Consider the following 18000-nt stretch of genomic DNA (forward strand, 5'->3'; position numbering starts at 1 on the left):
AAATGAAATATGTTTCCTTTCTTCTTGGCTGAATTTTACTGAAGGGAATGAAATAGGTTTCAATAAAGGATCAATATTTTTTATCAAGCATGTATTTTTCAATATTTATTTCCTTTAGTCAATCCAAACACTCACAAAATTCATAAATCTTCTATCTCAAGAGAATACCAGAATGAAAAAAGTTCACACAAAAAGAGATATTTAAAATGGCAATCTTATCATGTTTCAATTTTTACTCAGTTTTACTTTTCATCTTTTTTTAGCATCAGTATTTGAAGTTCTAGCAAAAGTAATGCAACAGATTTCTAAATTTTTCACTTACATATGCCATTTAAGATATGTTTGTGTACATAATAGGATGCTTAAGATTTTATGAGAAAATGTTCTTACACATTATGCATTCAATGAACAGAGGACTATTAAGCTTATTAGAAATTATACCCACGACTTGGGGCCTCTTCTCTCCAGTGCACACCATAAATGCCTCTTTTCTTTCACTGCTTCCAAAATTTCAATAAATCTCACTGAACTTCCCTCAATTCCACTTGCTCCACCTGCATGGGCACTAGCAGAGTCCAAGCCACCATCACGTTCTGCCTGAACCACCACAGACGGCCTCCTAAGGGTTCAATCACCCCAATTCGTTTGCCACATCACACCGGGTCATGATTCTCCCTTCTCTGAGGTGACCGAAGGGCTTCCCAACAGCCTTTGATCCTGCCCCTTACAATGAAGCCCAACGAGTGGAAAGGCCTCAAAGACCGACCTCTGCCGTCTCGTCCGTCTCATCCCCGTCCTCCTCCTCGCTTCTGTCTGGTCCCCTTTTCATTCCCCACCCATGCTAGCACTGGTGTCCCCGTAGGGCCCACCGAGCACCCCACCCTCTTGGCCTTGCGCTCCTTCTGCTGGCTCTTCCCCGAGGCCGACTTCCCACTGCAAACCCCTCCTTAAGTGTCGTCTCCTGTCGGAGCCTTCCTTGGCACGTTCCCCAGTCGCCCGTGTGTAGCTCTCTGCCACCGCGCTCTGGTTGGGCCTCGTTAAGGACGAAGAGCTTCATCACCCACGTTTGTTTGCTGTGTAGATCTCCTCCCAGAGTCTCCATTCGACGGGGACTCTGCTTTGTGCACCATGTCCACCGCCTGGCGCTGGGCTCTGCACGCAGTACAGACTTAGTATTTGTCGGAGGGAGAATGAGCAGCCTGACTCACAGAAGCAAGCAGTGAACTTCTCGCCCACTTTTCTAGCCACTGAACAAGGTCACTTCGCCTCCCCTCAAGCTACCTTCTCATCAAAAGCTGATTTAATAGGTTTCCACGGAGGGCGTGGACCACACATGGGCTGAGAAAGGAATTCAGGGGGATCTGGAGAAGACTGAGCACCTCAGGGGTGGAGGACACTGTGAAGCTCAGGAGGAGCAGAGGGTCGAGAGCAGGGAAAACCAGGGGGCAGGGGAGACCCCAGGATCCACAGGGCTCCTCCCAGGCTTCTGAAAGGGATCACTGCACTCAGGATGGGGGGTATCTGGGGCGATGACCTGCCGGCGAGGTGCTTGGTGTCCTCTGCTGTCCATGGAACTTCTGCCAACCACTGCTAGAGCAAGACACAGAGTTGTGGGCGTGAGTACACACGGCCTGAGGTCATGTGTGGCATGCAGAGCCTGAAGACGCAGTGACACAATGACAAGGCTTACTGTTTACAACGGCACACACACACTGTCCTTTAATCTGTTATCTAATATAAGATAGGACTTTGATGTCTGATATGTGACTTTAAAAGGGAAACCGTATTTTCAAGTATAAAGATAAATGTACATTTCCCATACTGCTGCGGGAAAAGTAACTCTATTAATATGTCTCTTTCTCAGTTATATTTTTGGTCCTCAAGATGGACTATTTCAAAATTAGGTTAAATAGAAGCCACCCCATTTACATGATTAAATTCATTCTGGTCCCATATATGTTAGTCCTCACAAGTCCCCGTGCTATAAATAAATCTGAAAAAAAGATCGTTGTTGCTGAAAAAAGCCATGCCTTTGAGATCTAGGCAAGCCGAATGAAAGCAGAATGCGGATGCGGCCCCCCTGTCAGTTCCAGCCTGACTCATCCGGAGCTGTGGAGAAGGGGAAAGGGGGAGCGTGGGACACACGTGGCCACATAGAGGGACTCCACACCGACGGGACTCACGGCGCAGCCCGGGGCGTGACTCACCACCGCACAGGACGATCGCTGCTCGAAGGGAGGAAGCAGACAGGACAAAGACAGAATGGCAAAGTAAAAACCCGAGACTACATAATTTGAACGTTTACCTGGAACCTAAAATCAGTTTTGGTTGAAAAAGAAATTAAACTGAAATATCAATTAAAAAAAAATAATTAAAGGACTGAAAACCATCTAACAAAAGAAAAAGGGTAAAAATAAATACCGTTATCCAAACCAGTTTCTCAGTTTTTGCAAAGGTCATGAGAGAAGCCTGAACTGAAGAATCTCAATAGTATCCCAGAACTTGTTTCCACGGGGCCTTTTAGATGTTTTCCTTCTGATGGGCTCTTGAACTTCACCAAACCCAGACTCTCTTTTGACACGGGTAATTTTTGTACAAAGAAATCAGCCATACATGCAAATACAAACACACACATATGCACACATACAGTTAAGTTTATTTTTTAGGAATTAGAAATCAAAGGGGTCTATAACCCCAAAACATTAATGGCTCAAGAGTTACATAGAACTGACTTCTGAGTGTGAGTTTTTCTGAAGATGTGAGGATTTCATGTGATACACTTTCCTGTACAAACGTGCCCACTTATACAGAACTGCTGTAAATGTTCAAATTAAATAGAACTTAAGTAATCAAAAACTCTCTCGCAAAGAAAAGCTGATCGCTCCACCAGTGAATTCTGCCAAATATTTGAAGAAATATTGTGAAAGTCACCTTTCACAAACTCTTCCAAAGTAGAATAGTAGAGAAAACCTCAACCTCCAAATTCATCCAATAAGGACAGTATTAGACTGACACCAAAATTAGACAAAGACATCACAGGAAAACTAAAGACCAATACTTCTTCCAACCATACATACAAAGATCATCAAAAATACTAGAAAAACAAATAGAGCAGCATAAAAAAATAGCTAACTAAGTGGGATTTATCCCAGAAATGCAAAATTGGCCCAACATATAAAAAGCAATCAAAGCGGTACACAATATTAATAGAATAAAGGACAAAAAGCACATGATCATCTCAGTAGACGTCAAAAAGCATTTGAGAAAACTCAACACCTTTTTATGATATGAACTCTCAACATACTAGAAATGGAAGGAAACTTCCTAAACTTGAGGAAGAATATATACTAAAACCTCACAACTAATATCATGTTTAATAGTGAAAGACTGAAAACTTTCCCCTAGAATCAGAAGCAAGACACATATGTCTGCTCTCACCACTTTTAGATAACTGAATGTCCACATGCAAAAGAATTAAATTAGATCCTCAAACGATATAAAAAAGTAACTGAAAATGTATCAGACATAAATGTAAGAGCTAAAACTATAAAACTCTTAGAAGAAAATCTAGTGGTAAATCTTTATGACCTTGACAAAAGTTGCTTATGTGTGAAACCAACAAATAACCAAAGGAAAAACAGATCACTTGGACTTCATCGCAATTAAAATAAAAATTCTGCTTCAAGGTACTATCAAGAAAATGAAAAGACAACTCACTAAGTGGGAGAAGATACATGCAAATCATTTCTTCAACAAGGATATAGTAGCTGTGACACAGTCATACCTTGGAGATATTACAGGTTTGGTTCCAGACCAATGAAGAGAGTATTGAAATAAAGAGTCAAATGAATTGTTTGGTTTCCCAATGCATATGAAAGTTATGTTTACACTATACTGCAGCCTCTTGTATGCAATAGCATTATGTTTAAAAGAACAATGTCCATATCTTAATTTTAAAATAGTCTATTGCTAAAAAATGCTAACCATCCTCTGACTTTTCAGCAACCCATAATCACTGATCACAGATTACCATAACAGTTATAATAATATTAAGTTTGAGATATTGCAAGAATTACCAAAATGTGGCACAGCGACACAAAATGAACAAACGCTCTTGGAAAAATGTCACTGACAGACTGCCACAAAGGTTCAATTGGTAAAAAAAATGCAGTATCTGCTGAGGGCAATAAAATGAGGTGCACCTATATACAAAGAGTTCTAACAACAATAAAGACAAATAATCCAATTAAAAATGGACGAAAGATTTTAATCAATATTTCTCCAAAGAAGCGACGCCAAAGTGAAGGAGCCCAGTGATGCTGAGCATCATTCCTCAGTAGGGAAGGACACATCAAAACCCTGACAAGGTGACCCGTTTGTACATAAATGTTAAAAACAGCTTTAAAAAAAAATAGCATAAAGACTAAGCAATCCAAATGTCCATTAACCAATAAACAAAAAAGTAGGATATACATATAATGGCATATCATTAGGCAATCAAAGAAATGAAGTACTGATACATGCTGTAACATGGATGAATCTTGAAATTATTAGGTTGATTGGTAAAAAAAACAGACATAAACAGTCACATATTATATGATTCATTTATATGAAATGCCCAGAATAGGCAGATCTCTGGAGACAGAAAATAGATGGGTGGTTTCTAGGAGTGAGGTTTTGAGGGGAGTAGGGGAATACCTGCTCATAGATGTTAGGTTTCTTCTCGGGGTGATCAAAATGTCCTGAAATTACACGGTGGAAATGGTTGCACACCTTTATGAAAACCAGTAAATTATACACTTTGAAAAGGTGAATTGAACGTATGGTATGTGAATTACACCTTCATTTTAAAAAGCAGGCAAACATCAACGAAAAGCAAAACAGTTGACTGAGCAGAACTATGGTTCGCATACCTCCCTGCGTTCAGCATATTCCTGACAATGTCGCCTTCTACAGCCATACAAATATTATTTGTCTAAACAGGTTTTCCTTGGCTATATGCTCTTCTACTGGATCTTTACTTTCAAACTCCAGCTCTACCAGTCCTAGTGTGACCAACTGTCCAGTTTTCTCAGGATTGAGGGGGATTCCCAGAACATAGGATTTCAGCACTAAGACATTCTTATGTTCCAGGAAAACTGGAACAAATTTGTTGCCTGCATGATTTGCATAATTTATTTTAATTCCTCTGTGCTTTGTTTAAGTACTGGCAATACCCCTATACTCCCTTCCTCCTAACACCTCCTCCCTATGCTATTTTATTTGTCTTAATGGTTTTTATTATAAAGCAATTGCCCACAAATAAGTACATCTCATCCAAGTGTCTCCTGAGTTTGAGGGACGCATAGCCAACCGCCTTTGCGATGTTTCAGCTGGGGATATCTTTGGACACTGATATGTCAGTCTAAAGCTAAACCCAAACTTACTCTAAGTGCCTAAATTAACTCTCTTCTTGATTTGATCACACTTCCTCTCTTGAGCGAAAGTGAGTTGTCTCCTCTCTGCTTTATCAGCACGTCTGATGAATCCCTGCACCCTACTCACACCACCTGGAAGCTCTCCCACCTCGGCCCTGCCTCCCCCCTCTCCTCATCCCCAGCCACATCCATTACTGAGACTGAAGGACAGACAAGTGTTTCTTAATATTTTAAGTCCATGATCCCTTGAGAAACTTAAAAACTCCATAATGTTATATTGCCAAGCATTTCAAAATACAATAGTAAACATAAAATCAAAGACTAGGCACCCTGTGTGGCTTGTTTCTCCAAATTAAGTGAGCATCCTCTGCGTCAGAGATTCTGATGCAGCACTTCCTGCCTCCCTCTCTCCCTCCCTTACCCTCTACACCTACACTCACCCCGGACACACCAACTCCCACCCACCCATGCAATGACACAAAGCACAAAAACACATCACACACATCAACAGCTCCTGCAAGGAGGGGCTGTCTTAAATGACCCCAGCACAACCTGAAGTTTTGGGCTTTAGGCAACTATTCTCTTCTTCTGGAAAATTAAACTCCAAAACTGCCTACTTACTGAATTATTCATCCTTCAAAATTCACATGAATTGCAGGCTCTATAAATCCTTCCCTGACCACATCAGCCCCAAACAAAATAAATCATTTTCTTTTTTTTAACATACTTCTTCTGGTGTTTCGCTTATCATATAGTATTATAATTTATCTGACTATATAACTGCTGCCCCAAACTTGAGGAGGAACTCTTAAGGCAGGAATTCTATCTCATTTATCAATGGGATTAGTTGAACTCCACCAATAGTTTTTGGTATATTTATCACTTTGATTAAGTAATAACAGCTTATGCAGCATGCTTAAAATATGACTGAACCTCATTTCAGTAACTGAAAAAGAAACTTTGTACAGTTTACAGATACAGTTATCAAAAACATAAAGAATACTGACATGTGTACACATCAATCTAGATGCTTAACACAGGATGTACCAAGTACCAGGTGCAGCCCCCTACTTGCTGTCTTCCCACCTAGACCTCTAGCTCTTCTCCTACCCAGTCACGTGTTTTGACAAAGTCATGTATAATCACCACCTCCTTTTCCTGACTCCCCATTTCCTCCTCACGCCTAGAGAAATAGGATGTTTCCATCCACATATGCATTAAAGCTGCTATGGCAGATGCTGCCAATGGCTGAATGACATCTGTTCTCTCTTACTTACTGATTCTATTTATCGATGTGACTGGGGGTTCCCCTGAGCCCCTCTGGTTTCTGGTTCTCCTGCTTCTTTAACCATTATTTCTCAGCTAAGTCAGGGGACCCTTTTCCTCACTCATTCCTTAAGCACCAGTTTAGACACCTACGGTTCTCTCTCTCTCTTGTTTTTTTTCTAACTGTCTGTCCGTGGGTGGTACCCTAGACTTTCCAGTTAACTGAGAGCTTCAGGTGCACATACCCAGCTATTTTTCTGGACTCACACTCTTGCGGAGCACACAGGTACCACAAAATCTGAAAAAGAAACTTTGTACAGTTTACAGATACAGTTTATCACCATCTGAACTCTGCAGTGCCAACCGTCCCTAGGCCTGTTTTGCTTCCTCAATTCCACTTGGTGATTTGAATCACCCACTGATGTGATAATCCCCTGAAACTCTTTCCTTACAAATCATTCTCAACTGACAGTCAAGCGCTGCCCAGCTCTTGAAGTGCTGCCTTCCTACACCTGCTACTCCAACAGGTCAAGACTTTGTCTTCTTCCTCGAGGTGGTTGCAATGCTCTCCTGGTTTGCTGGTCTCAGGTTTGCCCACGCCCATTCCCTTCTCTCCAACTCTGCCCAAGGAAGTAGCACACGTTTCATGCATGCTCATACCCATACGATGCAAATCTATGCCACTCCCCTGATCAAAACCCAGTAGTGCGTTCTTATAACTAAATGCACTGTTTATTAAATTGTATATTTTGACCCCGTTATCATATACAAGAAACCTAAGTTCATCCTGAAGTATTCACCTGGGATGCATTCTTATATTTTCTATTTACTTCTATTCCATTCCATTTTTTTTTTAACAGCTTTTTTGATTCTCAGACCCACTGCTAGGTCGTGTGAAAGATGAAATAAAAATGGGGTCACTTATGTCACAGGTTTTAAAATGGAGCTAGGAGGCCATTAGGGAGATGGCGTTATGCACATCCTCACTTGTAGAATCCTGAGCTTTTGAACTGGGCCACACTGTGAAAATCCCAGGAGCTCGGCCCGCACACCTCGCTGGCTACAGTAAGAGACTGTGTTCAGAGACAGCCTTGCCACCCAGGGATATCCAGTCCAGATTCACTTTTTGCTTCCAACACCAATAAAAATTATTTATAAACAATGCATACGAGCATGCCCTTTTGTCTTTAAAACACCCTTAACTTTTGTTCCTAAATGGGATGCAATTTGAATTGCTCCCTGAATTGCGGTTCTGAGACACCCAAATAAATGCTGTTGTTTTCAATTCTGCCTCTTTTCTAGGTCAGCACTTGTAATGCAGAAATTTGAGGACACTGACCTACAGGCTAAAGCCCATCCTGACACACACGCACACCCCTTTATTTCTGATGCCCTTTTCATCTTAACCTGGGAAGGTCCATATGTGGGTACACGGGGCTCAACTCACAAATGCAACTGCCTATGGAGAACCAGTCAAATGAGGGAGGCATTGCAAACTTTAGTTCTTCAAGCCCCCTAGAAAGGTTCACTGTTTCAACTAGAAAAGTATAAAGTGAGCAAAGGGATTTTCAGAAGAGAGGATGCAAAGAGGCTTCTTCTCAGCCTCCATATTCAGAGGGTAACCAGGGAAGTCCTGCGAGGTACAAGGTAAATGACAACAGATGTCCATGATTACAGAAAATAAAAATAGAACAAGAAACACAATGATCTAAAATCTTGTCAGGATGGATGAAAATCACTACTTCACACCTAATAATTCCAATCTAAGATAGACACTGGAATGACTGGGACCAGTTAAAGTGGAACTCGACAGGTGAAATATAACACATTTAAATATCAATGTTATATTTATTATAAAAATAAATGTTATAGTTCCCAGAAATTGCTGTACCCTAATATGAATAGAATGTTTTCTAATGCCTAGAAACACAAGATGGAGAATGGGATCCTAAGTTTTCTGTGAATTATCAAGAAAAGTTCCATCATCAGGAAAATGGCTCTACAGTAAGAACATATATAGAAAACGATATGGCTACTTCATTACGAATACTTCTCCCAACTTTGCACTTTTGTCAATGTAGTTATAAATCATTCTTACTATGGTTAAGTTAATGTTACTTTTATTCCTTGAAAAGTACTGATTAAATGTAGACAATATGCAAGAATATTTATTGAGATAAATCCTATAACCCATCTATAGAGCCTCCTTATCTTTATTTACCAAAATTTTATATCCTAAAACATAAATAATTTTAAATTATTTGTGACTGCATGTGATACACAAAATATAAGCATTTAAATATTTTATCTCATTTCGGTCTTTGCCAATGCTAGCAAAAACTTGTCATTGCAAAAGAATTATGAAAACTTCCTTCTCATTGCCTTTCTGTGATGTTATCACCTTATTTTGGTTTCACTTCACAGAATTGTCAGATAGCTGAAGGAATCTACAGAAAGTCACTCTCAGGACACATGCCTTCAAAGGCTCTGTGAGAAGCCGGGGAAATGGGCGCTTCCCCAGGAGCGACCACGCAGCGCGGACGGTTATGCCAAGGGCATGCTGCTGCCGAGACACTTGAAGGGGATGCTTACTTTTTCTTACCAGGAGCGTAATTCTACTCAGAAGACTGAGTATATCCTGCTACTCTGTAGAATTTTAGTGCTCTTTATATTTTATCTCATCAAAACCCACATTCTCAACAGGATTTACTTATTTGGTTTCCTCTCTACTTTCTGCTCCCCCCGGTGCTGGTCCTTCCACTGCTGACGAGCATCTGCACTAGAGACTGCAATAATAAAAACACAACTAGATGGGCGATCCACTCTTCGCGGTGGTCCACTCTCTTTAAGTAATACGGTGTGAGGGTGGGTCACAGAATCCTGCATGTTTCCCTTACTTTCATGCTCCTCTCCTCTCTGCACCCTGCTTCCCTGTTTTCCTAAAATCTTACGCTCTGGCCCACATACTTCCTAAATCCCAAAGGTACCCAATGTCTGCCACCCCACAGCCCTAAAAAAATGTGTCCCTGTCCTCAAATTAGTTTTATGCTTCCAAAACAGTATAAGAAACATCACTTAACAAAGATACTGCAGAACTCAGGTTTCCAGATAATTCTGCCTCTTTCAACAGTAGCCTTTTTATTACACATACATGAGTAGCCAGATTATCTACTCCCACATGCAATGTGAATGACTAAATCTATAGCCAGTGATGTGTGTGAGAGACGACGTTTCTGGTCAGTAAAGCCAATGCCATACTCACGGTGAAGGCGGGTGGGGCTGGCTTTCCGCGTTTCTGGGCGTTTTGCAGGCAGCAGGCTTCGCCATGTCCCTGACAACACACCTGGGGCGCATGACAGACAGCACAATGCACTATTAATTACAGAAAGGGCAGGACATCTCTGGAAATTCAACACGGTACTGAAAACACAGTCTAAGGGAAAAATCTTTGCAAGCCCCTTCATATTAACCTGGAGGCCCCGACAAAACTCTTTGAGTTGGAAAGCTTGGACTCAGGCTTTGAAGAGCTTGATTATACCCAAATAAAACCCGGGCTAGCCTCTGTATTTACTTTTCTTTTTAGCATCAATAAAACGATTGTCAGCAGTTTTCCCCCATAGAAGAAATGCTACTGAAAGCTTCGGCTTCCCCATGGGGAGACAGACGGCTGCAAGCTTAAAGGAGCTGCTGCGGCGCTGGTATGTTAAAGGGCAAGGGTTTTCCGTGGCTTTGGCTATTTCCCCAAAAGATACAGACTCTGGTTTCATGCGTGCATCACCACACAGGCCTTTCTACGCAAAAGGAGATGTGGGAGGCCTCAGAACACCCCCATGTTCAAAATCACCTTGAAAGCTAAGAAAAAAGAAAGAGTAAGAGGGAGGTATTTACACATAAAGTGTGTGTGTGTGTGTATAAAATAGAGAAGATACCCTCCGATGTGAGAACATAGTAAAGGTCTTTGTGCCTTAGGCCCTCTGGCACAGCATGCGGAGACGCAGAGGGCTGGTGGCACCCCAGGGCTCAGAGGGCGGCTGAGGGGATGCCCCCACCCCCTGTCAACAGGGTCACAGAGCCAGGAACAGGCTCACTGGCAGAAGCCAGAACACAGCCCTATCTGAGGCTGTACTTAGATGGCTCAGATATTCCTTCCCCTCAAAGGCTTTAAAGCAACATTGCTTTACATGGGAAGCCTTGGTTCTAAAGCTGAGAGTCCCGCACCTTAGACTCTGGTAAAGGGAAAAAAAAGCCCCTTAGGACCCAGGATTCTCTGATAGGAAGCTGGTTCTTAACAACTTTCATGGAGGCTTCTTGGAGGTTTGACGACACTGCTAATATTTTAGGCCAGTCATGTTATTCCAGAAATGGATCGCTGGTTAGATAGTGGCAGATAAACCATTTTCCCAAAGCTAAAAGCTGCATGGCAAAATTCTCCACTTCTGAAAGAAATGGTACAGGGAAACGCAGACAGGACGCTCAGAAACATGCACACGCACACAGATACACACACACACACACACACACACACACACACACACACAACACACATACACTGCTCATTCCCAACAAGCCCAAGGAAGACTTAGAAGTCAATATGTAACGTGACGAGAAAGAAAATGGTGCCATTTCAAAGCTTCAACACGCTTTCCTCGTGGGAAAAAAGGGAAGAACTCTGGCATTTGTCAAGAGCTAATGCTAAACTCTTAATAGACAGGTCAAAAGATAGGAGTCAAAAACATCCCCAGGAGCCACAAGCCTTCTGCTTTTGCTCCAGTTTCCAGTGGCGAGAACGTCTCTCAGGCACCAGGGTTAAGAGAACAGAAGGCAGTTGTCAGGGAGAAGCAATACCCCAGATTTCTGGGCTCTGAGATGCTAATCTAACAACGTTCAGCACCCAGGAAGTTCAACTTCATAGCACTGGGAAATCTTTAGCAATTCTCACTCAACTAAAAATAGCACATGTTTAATCTACATGCACTGGTTTGTGACAATATTGGAAATATCACCACCTCTGGAAGGATTTTTGGAGAATTACATCTTTGGGAAGCCATATGCAACCTTCTGTCTAGTTTATTTATTTATGTATGTATGTATGTATGTATGTTTCAGGTATTTATACAAAACTCTGAAATAAATGAAATCTGGCACTTAAAGAGTGTTCCTTAAATATGCTTTTAGGTAACTCTTTTTAATAAATGTGAATTGTCAGCCAAACTAAGAGTAGGTTTCCAAGCAAAGCATTTTTTTTCTGAGCAAAAGACCTCATCTAATCTCATCATCTTGTGTTTATGAAAACACTCATCTAATCTTAAGTACCCAGTGGTTTTGGTTTAAAATTACAATAACTAACATACTGCTTCTGTCTGCACACAATATAGAATCTTTCAGACATTTATTTTGATTTTCTGAACTTTAAAGTTTTATTGGCTAATGAAAATAAGTACTCAATAGTCAAAAACAATATATCTAGAATTAGTTTAAATATGCTTAATTTATGTACCTTCATTAATTAAAAAAACCAGGAAACAACCTATTTTTCATTCTGACATAAATTCTGATCACAGGACTAGAGTGAAATAGCCAGCTATTGAATCTGTGTTTTCAGCAGGGGAAACTGTTGCCTTCAGACTGTTAATTATGCAGCCAATTTGAGGGCGCTCTAGACTATCATAATATATATTCCTACATTGTCTAACTTGACTTCTTAGCTGAAATTTCTTCAAGATACAAGAAAGATAAACCAAAAAAACCCGTGTGCAAATAAATATGGAAGACACATACAAATATACAAGTTTTTGACAGTCTGCATGTATTAACATTTCTTTAAACTATACTTGAATTACTGTGTCTGACATTTCAGTTTGGAGGGATAAACTGTAATACTCAGACAGTTCTAACATAGGAAATGTTTACTAGCACTTTCCATGATCTCCCATTCATTAGACTTATTAACAACACAGACTCTTTATATTTTAAGAAACACAATGATATTTCAGCGTGTTGCAGCTATGAAGGGCCTTTGTCTACACATGATTTATTCCTGCAGCCAGGCAGAAGGAGGCCACAAATGCTGGCACATTGCTGACTTCCCACAATTAGCAAGGTATCAAGAGACTAGAAGTTCAAGGGGCTTGACCTCTAATTCTTTGCAACATCTTTAATTCCTCAGAGATTTATCAGACATGGACCCTTAACAGGTCTCTGAGCTGTGCGAGCACTCTCCTCTCTGAACTGACCCGCCCTCGGCGCCGCTGGGTTTTATGAATGAGCGCCATGCGTGCACGGGCAGGCCTGCAGACTGCCCACTCACCTCTCCAGCCTGCTGGCACAGGCGTGGGAACACGGACTGCCACAGGCCTGCCCAGGAGGCTACGGCAAGGCTTCCATCTCCAAACAGGAACTACATGCGCTTCCAGATACTTAAAGTATATGAATCAAAAATTCTAAATGCATTCAAAAAAAGCAATTTACATAATTACTTTCTTTGTGTTTCCATGTCGGAGCCTGCGATCACTAGGCCCACCCCCATGCCCCATCTGAAAAAAAAAAAAGGGCACTACTTTATGAAATTGTATCTCAATTTGAACTTTACCTAAATTGCTTTATCTTTCATGACTAATGTAAACTAGCTATTGTGCACCAAGCTGTCAAATAGCTAGGACATGCTTACATTTCTGTTCTCAAGCTTCTGGTTTTTTATTTTTACTGAGGTTTTCCTCTATCGAAGGAGGCAAGTATATCCAAACAGTGCTGGGGATGAAGTGCATTTGCACTCACTCCCCAAGGCTAATTGTTATTTCACTACTTATTACACTAGTCTGCCTAGGAAAACTTAAGAGGCAGCTAAAATAACATAAGGTTGAGAAAATGAACCATTTTCAAAAATACAATCTTCTGACTTGCAGATCACTGATATACATAGAAACAAACAACAAACAAACAAACAAACAAACAGACAAGAAGAGACCTTCGGGGCTCTGTAGCCAGCCATTAGCTGGTACGGCTCCCATTCACTGCTCTAAGTCCCTCTTCCACAGGCATTAGCTAAAAGCTCCTAAAATATACACAAAATTCCTAACTCCAGCCAGATCCTCTCTAAACTCCAGACACGCAACTGCCTTCCTCCACATTTTCACTTGGATTTCTAACTGACATCTCAAAATCAGCATTTCCAAAATGGGATTCTCCATCTTTCTCCCCACCAAACCTGACCCTCCAAGCAGCCATCTCCATGCCGGCAGTCTGCAGATAAACGTCTCTGGCTGTTCAGGCCAAAACCTGTAGACTTCATTCTCTCTCTCTCTCTCTCTCACCTTTTGTCCAATCCATCAGATCGGTTCTACTGGGGAAATATGTGCAGAATCTGGCCATTCTTCACTTCCTCCACTACTGCCACCCTGTCCCAAGACACTGTCGTCCTTTACTCGGGTTCCCACAGTAGACGTTTAACGGGTTGCCCCGCACTTCCCCTGGCCATCCTCCCACAGTCCATTCTCAACACAAAAGGCAGTGACTCTTCGGAGAGAAAAATCAGATCATGACTTCTCTGCTCCAAATCCTGCCGTGGCTCCCCGGTTTCTCCACAATGCAATGCCTGAGTCCTTGGAACGCACTATGGCTCCCATAACCCTCAGGGCTCACCTCCTGCTTCTCCCTCCCTCCCTCCTGGTCTTCCTCAAACACCAGGCGCGATCTTGCTTTCCACCAACCAACCTCTCCCTCTGTCCAGAATGCTTTTTTGATGCTTCCTGTTCTGCTCGTCTACTTGGCACTACTGTGGCCGGGCAGCTGCGTCTGGGCAGGCCTCTCCCTGCGCACTGGGCGAAGCACTAGGAGAAACCTCACCCTGGACAGGGGGGAGGGTTCTTGACTGAACAAGAAAGAATTCTCGAGCAGGTCAAAGGAGTGCAGGTAAGGAAGGACTTCATTAGAGTGAGAGCAGCAGGGAGTGGCAGCTGCCTTGCAGGCAGCAGAGAGCAGGGAAGCACAGAGGGACAGTTCTCCACCCAGGACAGATTCCCTTGCCTACTCCTGAAGCCACGGTCACCTGGCATCCTGTGTCCGCTTGGATCTATCTGCACAGCCCCCCACCACCCCAGGATCTGGGGGAGCCACGGAGCACAGGACGGAGTGAGATTATGTTCTGAGAACTTCCGAAAGAAAGGAGCAGATCCCACAGAGGCAGTTCCGCCCAGGTCACCCAGATGACGGAGACACGCAGGTCCAAATGTGAGCTCTTAGCAGCCCCTTCCTACTTACTAGGAGTAAAGCGGAGACAGAGCAAAGACTTGGAAATAAAATAAAATAGCAAAGAGACAAACCGCAGTAATTCTAGCAGTGAGAAAGCTTTATTTGAAAGTACGCACTTAAGGAGAGTGTGGGCGTCCTCAGAGAGGAGGCGCGCTGAAAGTTTGGGGATTCTGTCTTTTAAGGCTTTCAAGAAGGGGGCAGAGGGGCATTGCTGGACGGAGGCTTCACTTGTGGTCTCAAGGTGCTTGTCTCTGCTCAGAGACCCCGTGTCTCCTTTCCTGTATTATCAGTCCTCCAGTGGATTCTGTTCAATAAACCCAACACAAGGGATTTATTTGTCCTGTTCTCCAAGACAGCCGTTACCCTCAAGCAGTGGGGACATGTCAGTTAAGACTGCCTGCCCTGCCTTAAGGTAGGCTGCTGGGCTATTGTCGGACTACCAGAGAATATAGTATGAATCTTACTTCTCAATTCTCTGCTTTTTAAAATGGAATCTTAGTCTTAAGATGGGGTCCCTCTTGGTCTTACTATATCTCAGCATTTTTCATCATAGGCAGGAAAATTTATTCAGGATGCTTGTCCCACATCCCTGCCCTACCACATTACGACCTGCTCCCCTCAACACACACCCAGGTGCCTCCCAGGCCTGTCACCTGCTCTACCACCTTCTAAAACACCCCCCACACACACACACTGCTGAAATATGTGCTGTGCAATACGCTCTATCTGTTCCTCTGACAAATGCCAAGAGCCCAGAACACTGCCTGGCATAATAGTCACTCACTACATATTTGTTAAATGAAAGAATAAGATAAAAAGGAAAAAAAACTATAGACAGCAAGCTTGAATATCTAATTTAACATGCTAAAACATATGAAGAATAGACTCTAGGGTATCACTTTTTCACAAGATTATAGCATCTTTCTATAAAATATTTAGTGTGTATATTAACTTATGATCAACAAGTTGTATAAATTGAATAACTCCACTAAATTTGTTTGTATATGGTTTGACTAAGGTTCATTCTCTTTCTGAATAAGAATAAAGGTATTTCTCAGCATATGGCTTATTCAGTGGAAAAGACTCTTTAATGCAAAGTTAATTGCTTTGAACCAGTGAGATATTATTTAACATCTAGTGTACTGATACTTTATCAAATAAAAATTTTAAACAATTGCATAGGAGGCAATATATTAATAGTAAAGAGAGAAAATTAATCCCCTTTTCTTCTGATTTTTCTAAACAGGGTAGGAAAATTTGTTTATTTAGTATTGATTATATACCAAAATGGACACAGCACATCTCATTTAATTTTCACACTGCCCTGCAAGGAGAGGTGATCACTCTGACAGGGGAATAAGCTGCAGATCCAAGAGATTAAAATATTTTTCCAGCAGTAAATGGCAAAAGTTGATATTTTTAGAAGCCAAGATGTGTATCAAGGTCTGTTTGGCATAGCTAAATGCCCTTTCAGAGCTAATGCCTTTTCCATCATTCAAAGCAGCCTCCTGGCATTAATACTCAAAAGATGAATGGAAACTAATAAAACTCAGTCATGAAGTTACAGAATCCAGTATGCTTAGATGTTTCAATACCATTAATTTCATGATACAGGTGCACTGTTGAAACAATCAAAATAATCCTACATAACTAAGTGTTCTTTAAAAACTATTCTAGTATCACAAGACAATATTCTCAAAATATAACAGCAGAACAACTGTAATAACATTCAGTGTGAAGTTGGCTAAACCGGAAATGTAGAGTGACCCTAAGATCAACGGGAATATTATAGAACATGAAATGCGAGATGGGCCATATATGAATTTATGTAAGAAAGAGAAAAACAATAAAGAAAGCTAAAAAGTTCATTTGCAAGACAAATATACAGTTGATAAAAATCTCTTCAGATACATTTTTCAGAGGAGATCTTCAAAAATGATCTGCTCATTTCATTCACAAATACTAAAAAAGAAGCTGTAAGATATCACTTTAAAAATGACTTTTAAAAATTATATCCGTGCCAACTTCACAGAGAGCAAATGAGTATGGTGATTATCACCAGCAAGATGAGGGTAGAACAGGGGAAATTCTCCTCCGGAAGGGAAACATGAATGTCTGTAGTTTGAAAAGAGATACTGAGCACAAACCCTCAGGGCCTGTGAGACCTCAGCTGTGCATTCAGGGGACCCCCAGCAGCTCCGTGAAAGTAATTCTTATTTTAAAGAACATGGAGGTCAGGTTCCTAATTAAAAGCAAAGGGAAACCAGCTGCTCATTTTTCACAATGAGTGATGAAGGCTGCTGAGCCTCCCCTCAAGAGGCCAGGAAGTTATTCATAAAACCAGACCAAAAAACACAGAATTCTAAAATTAAGGTGATAACAAGATAAATACTCGTTACAGAGATTAATGGGGTGGTTTTAAATTTCGGAAAAACAGATTTTTCAAAGATTGGCAAGAAAGAAAATGACAGGTAAGAAGTCAAGCCCCTGGTCTTCTGTTCAGACCTATCCTGTTTAGCATCCCTTATATCTCAGGAATGCCAACAGGCTTGGTTCCACAAGGTCCTAATATGGTTTCCAACATTTCAGCAATATAATCATTACCCTCTTTTTATTGAAGCCATTGTTTTCTGTTAACATAGTTAGTTTCTCTCTGCATTCAGCAATTCTTGAATTCTTTTATGTACCTATGGATTTATACCCACTACCAGCCCCCACACGGTCCTGTTTACATTTTTCTACTGACTACCCTGTGTGCAGTCTCCCAAAGCCCACCTGCAAAATGCAACTCAACTGCAGAAAAATCGAAGCACCAGAAATGCCCTGCCGCTCACCCTGCGAGAGAGAGCCTCTGCTCAGTCCGCGGCGGGATTGGGGGGCCCGGCGAGTAAGACGTGAAAAACTTCCAGAAGGAGGAAGCTGAGACAGCGAGTGAGATGAGGCCTGAAATCATGTTCTGAGCAAGTGAAAAGAGCTGGAGCTTAAGTGGAATTGCAGTGGGTTGACAGGAAAAGGGGTGATGTGAAAATGGAGACAGAGAGTGTAGACAAGAACTGCGAAGGCCGACACA

General features: G+C 41.7%; 1 protein-coding gene across 24 annotated transcripts in view; it reads right to left on the reverse strand.

Annotated features, from left to right (window-relative positions):
* The window catches only part of RIMS1 (regulating synaptic membrane exocytosis 1), a 411017-nt gene that overhangs the window by 323496 nt on the left and 69521 nt on the right, over window positions 1-18000 (reverse strand). For 22 of the 24 annotated variants that reach the window (XM_073224834.1, XM_073224832.1, XM_073224831.1 and 19 more), the window contains exon 2: window positions 9946-10026. The exons of the other annotated variants lie outside the window; for them this stretch is intronic. In XM_073224834.1, coding sequence (XP_073080935.1) covers window positions 9946-10026 — 81 coding nt within the window. The remainder of the gene's footprint in view (window positions 1-9945; window positions 10027-18000) is intronic. 24 annotated transcript variants of the gene reach the window in all.

This window comes from Manis javanica, chromosome 16 (assembly GCF_040802235.1).
Source record: "Manis javanica isolate MJ-LG chromosome 16, MJ_LKY, whole genome shotgun sequence".
Classification (NCBI taxonomy): Eukaryota; Metazoa; Chordata; class Mammalia; order Pholidota; family Manidae; genus Manis; species Manis javanica.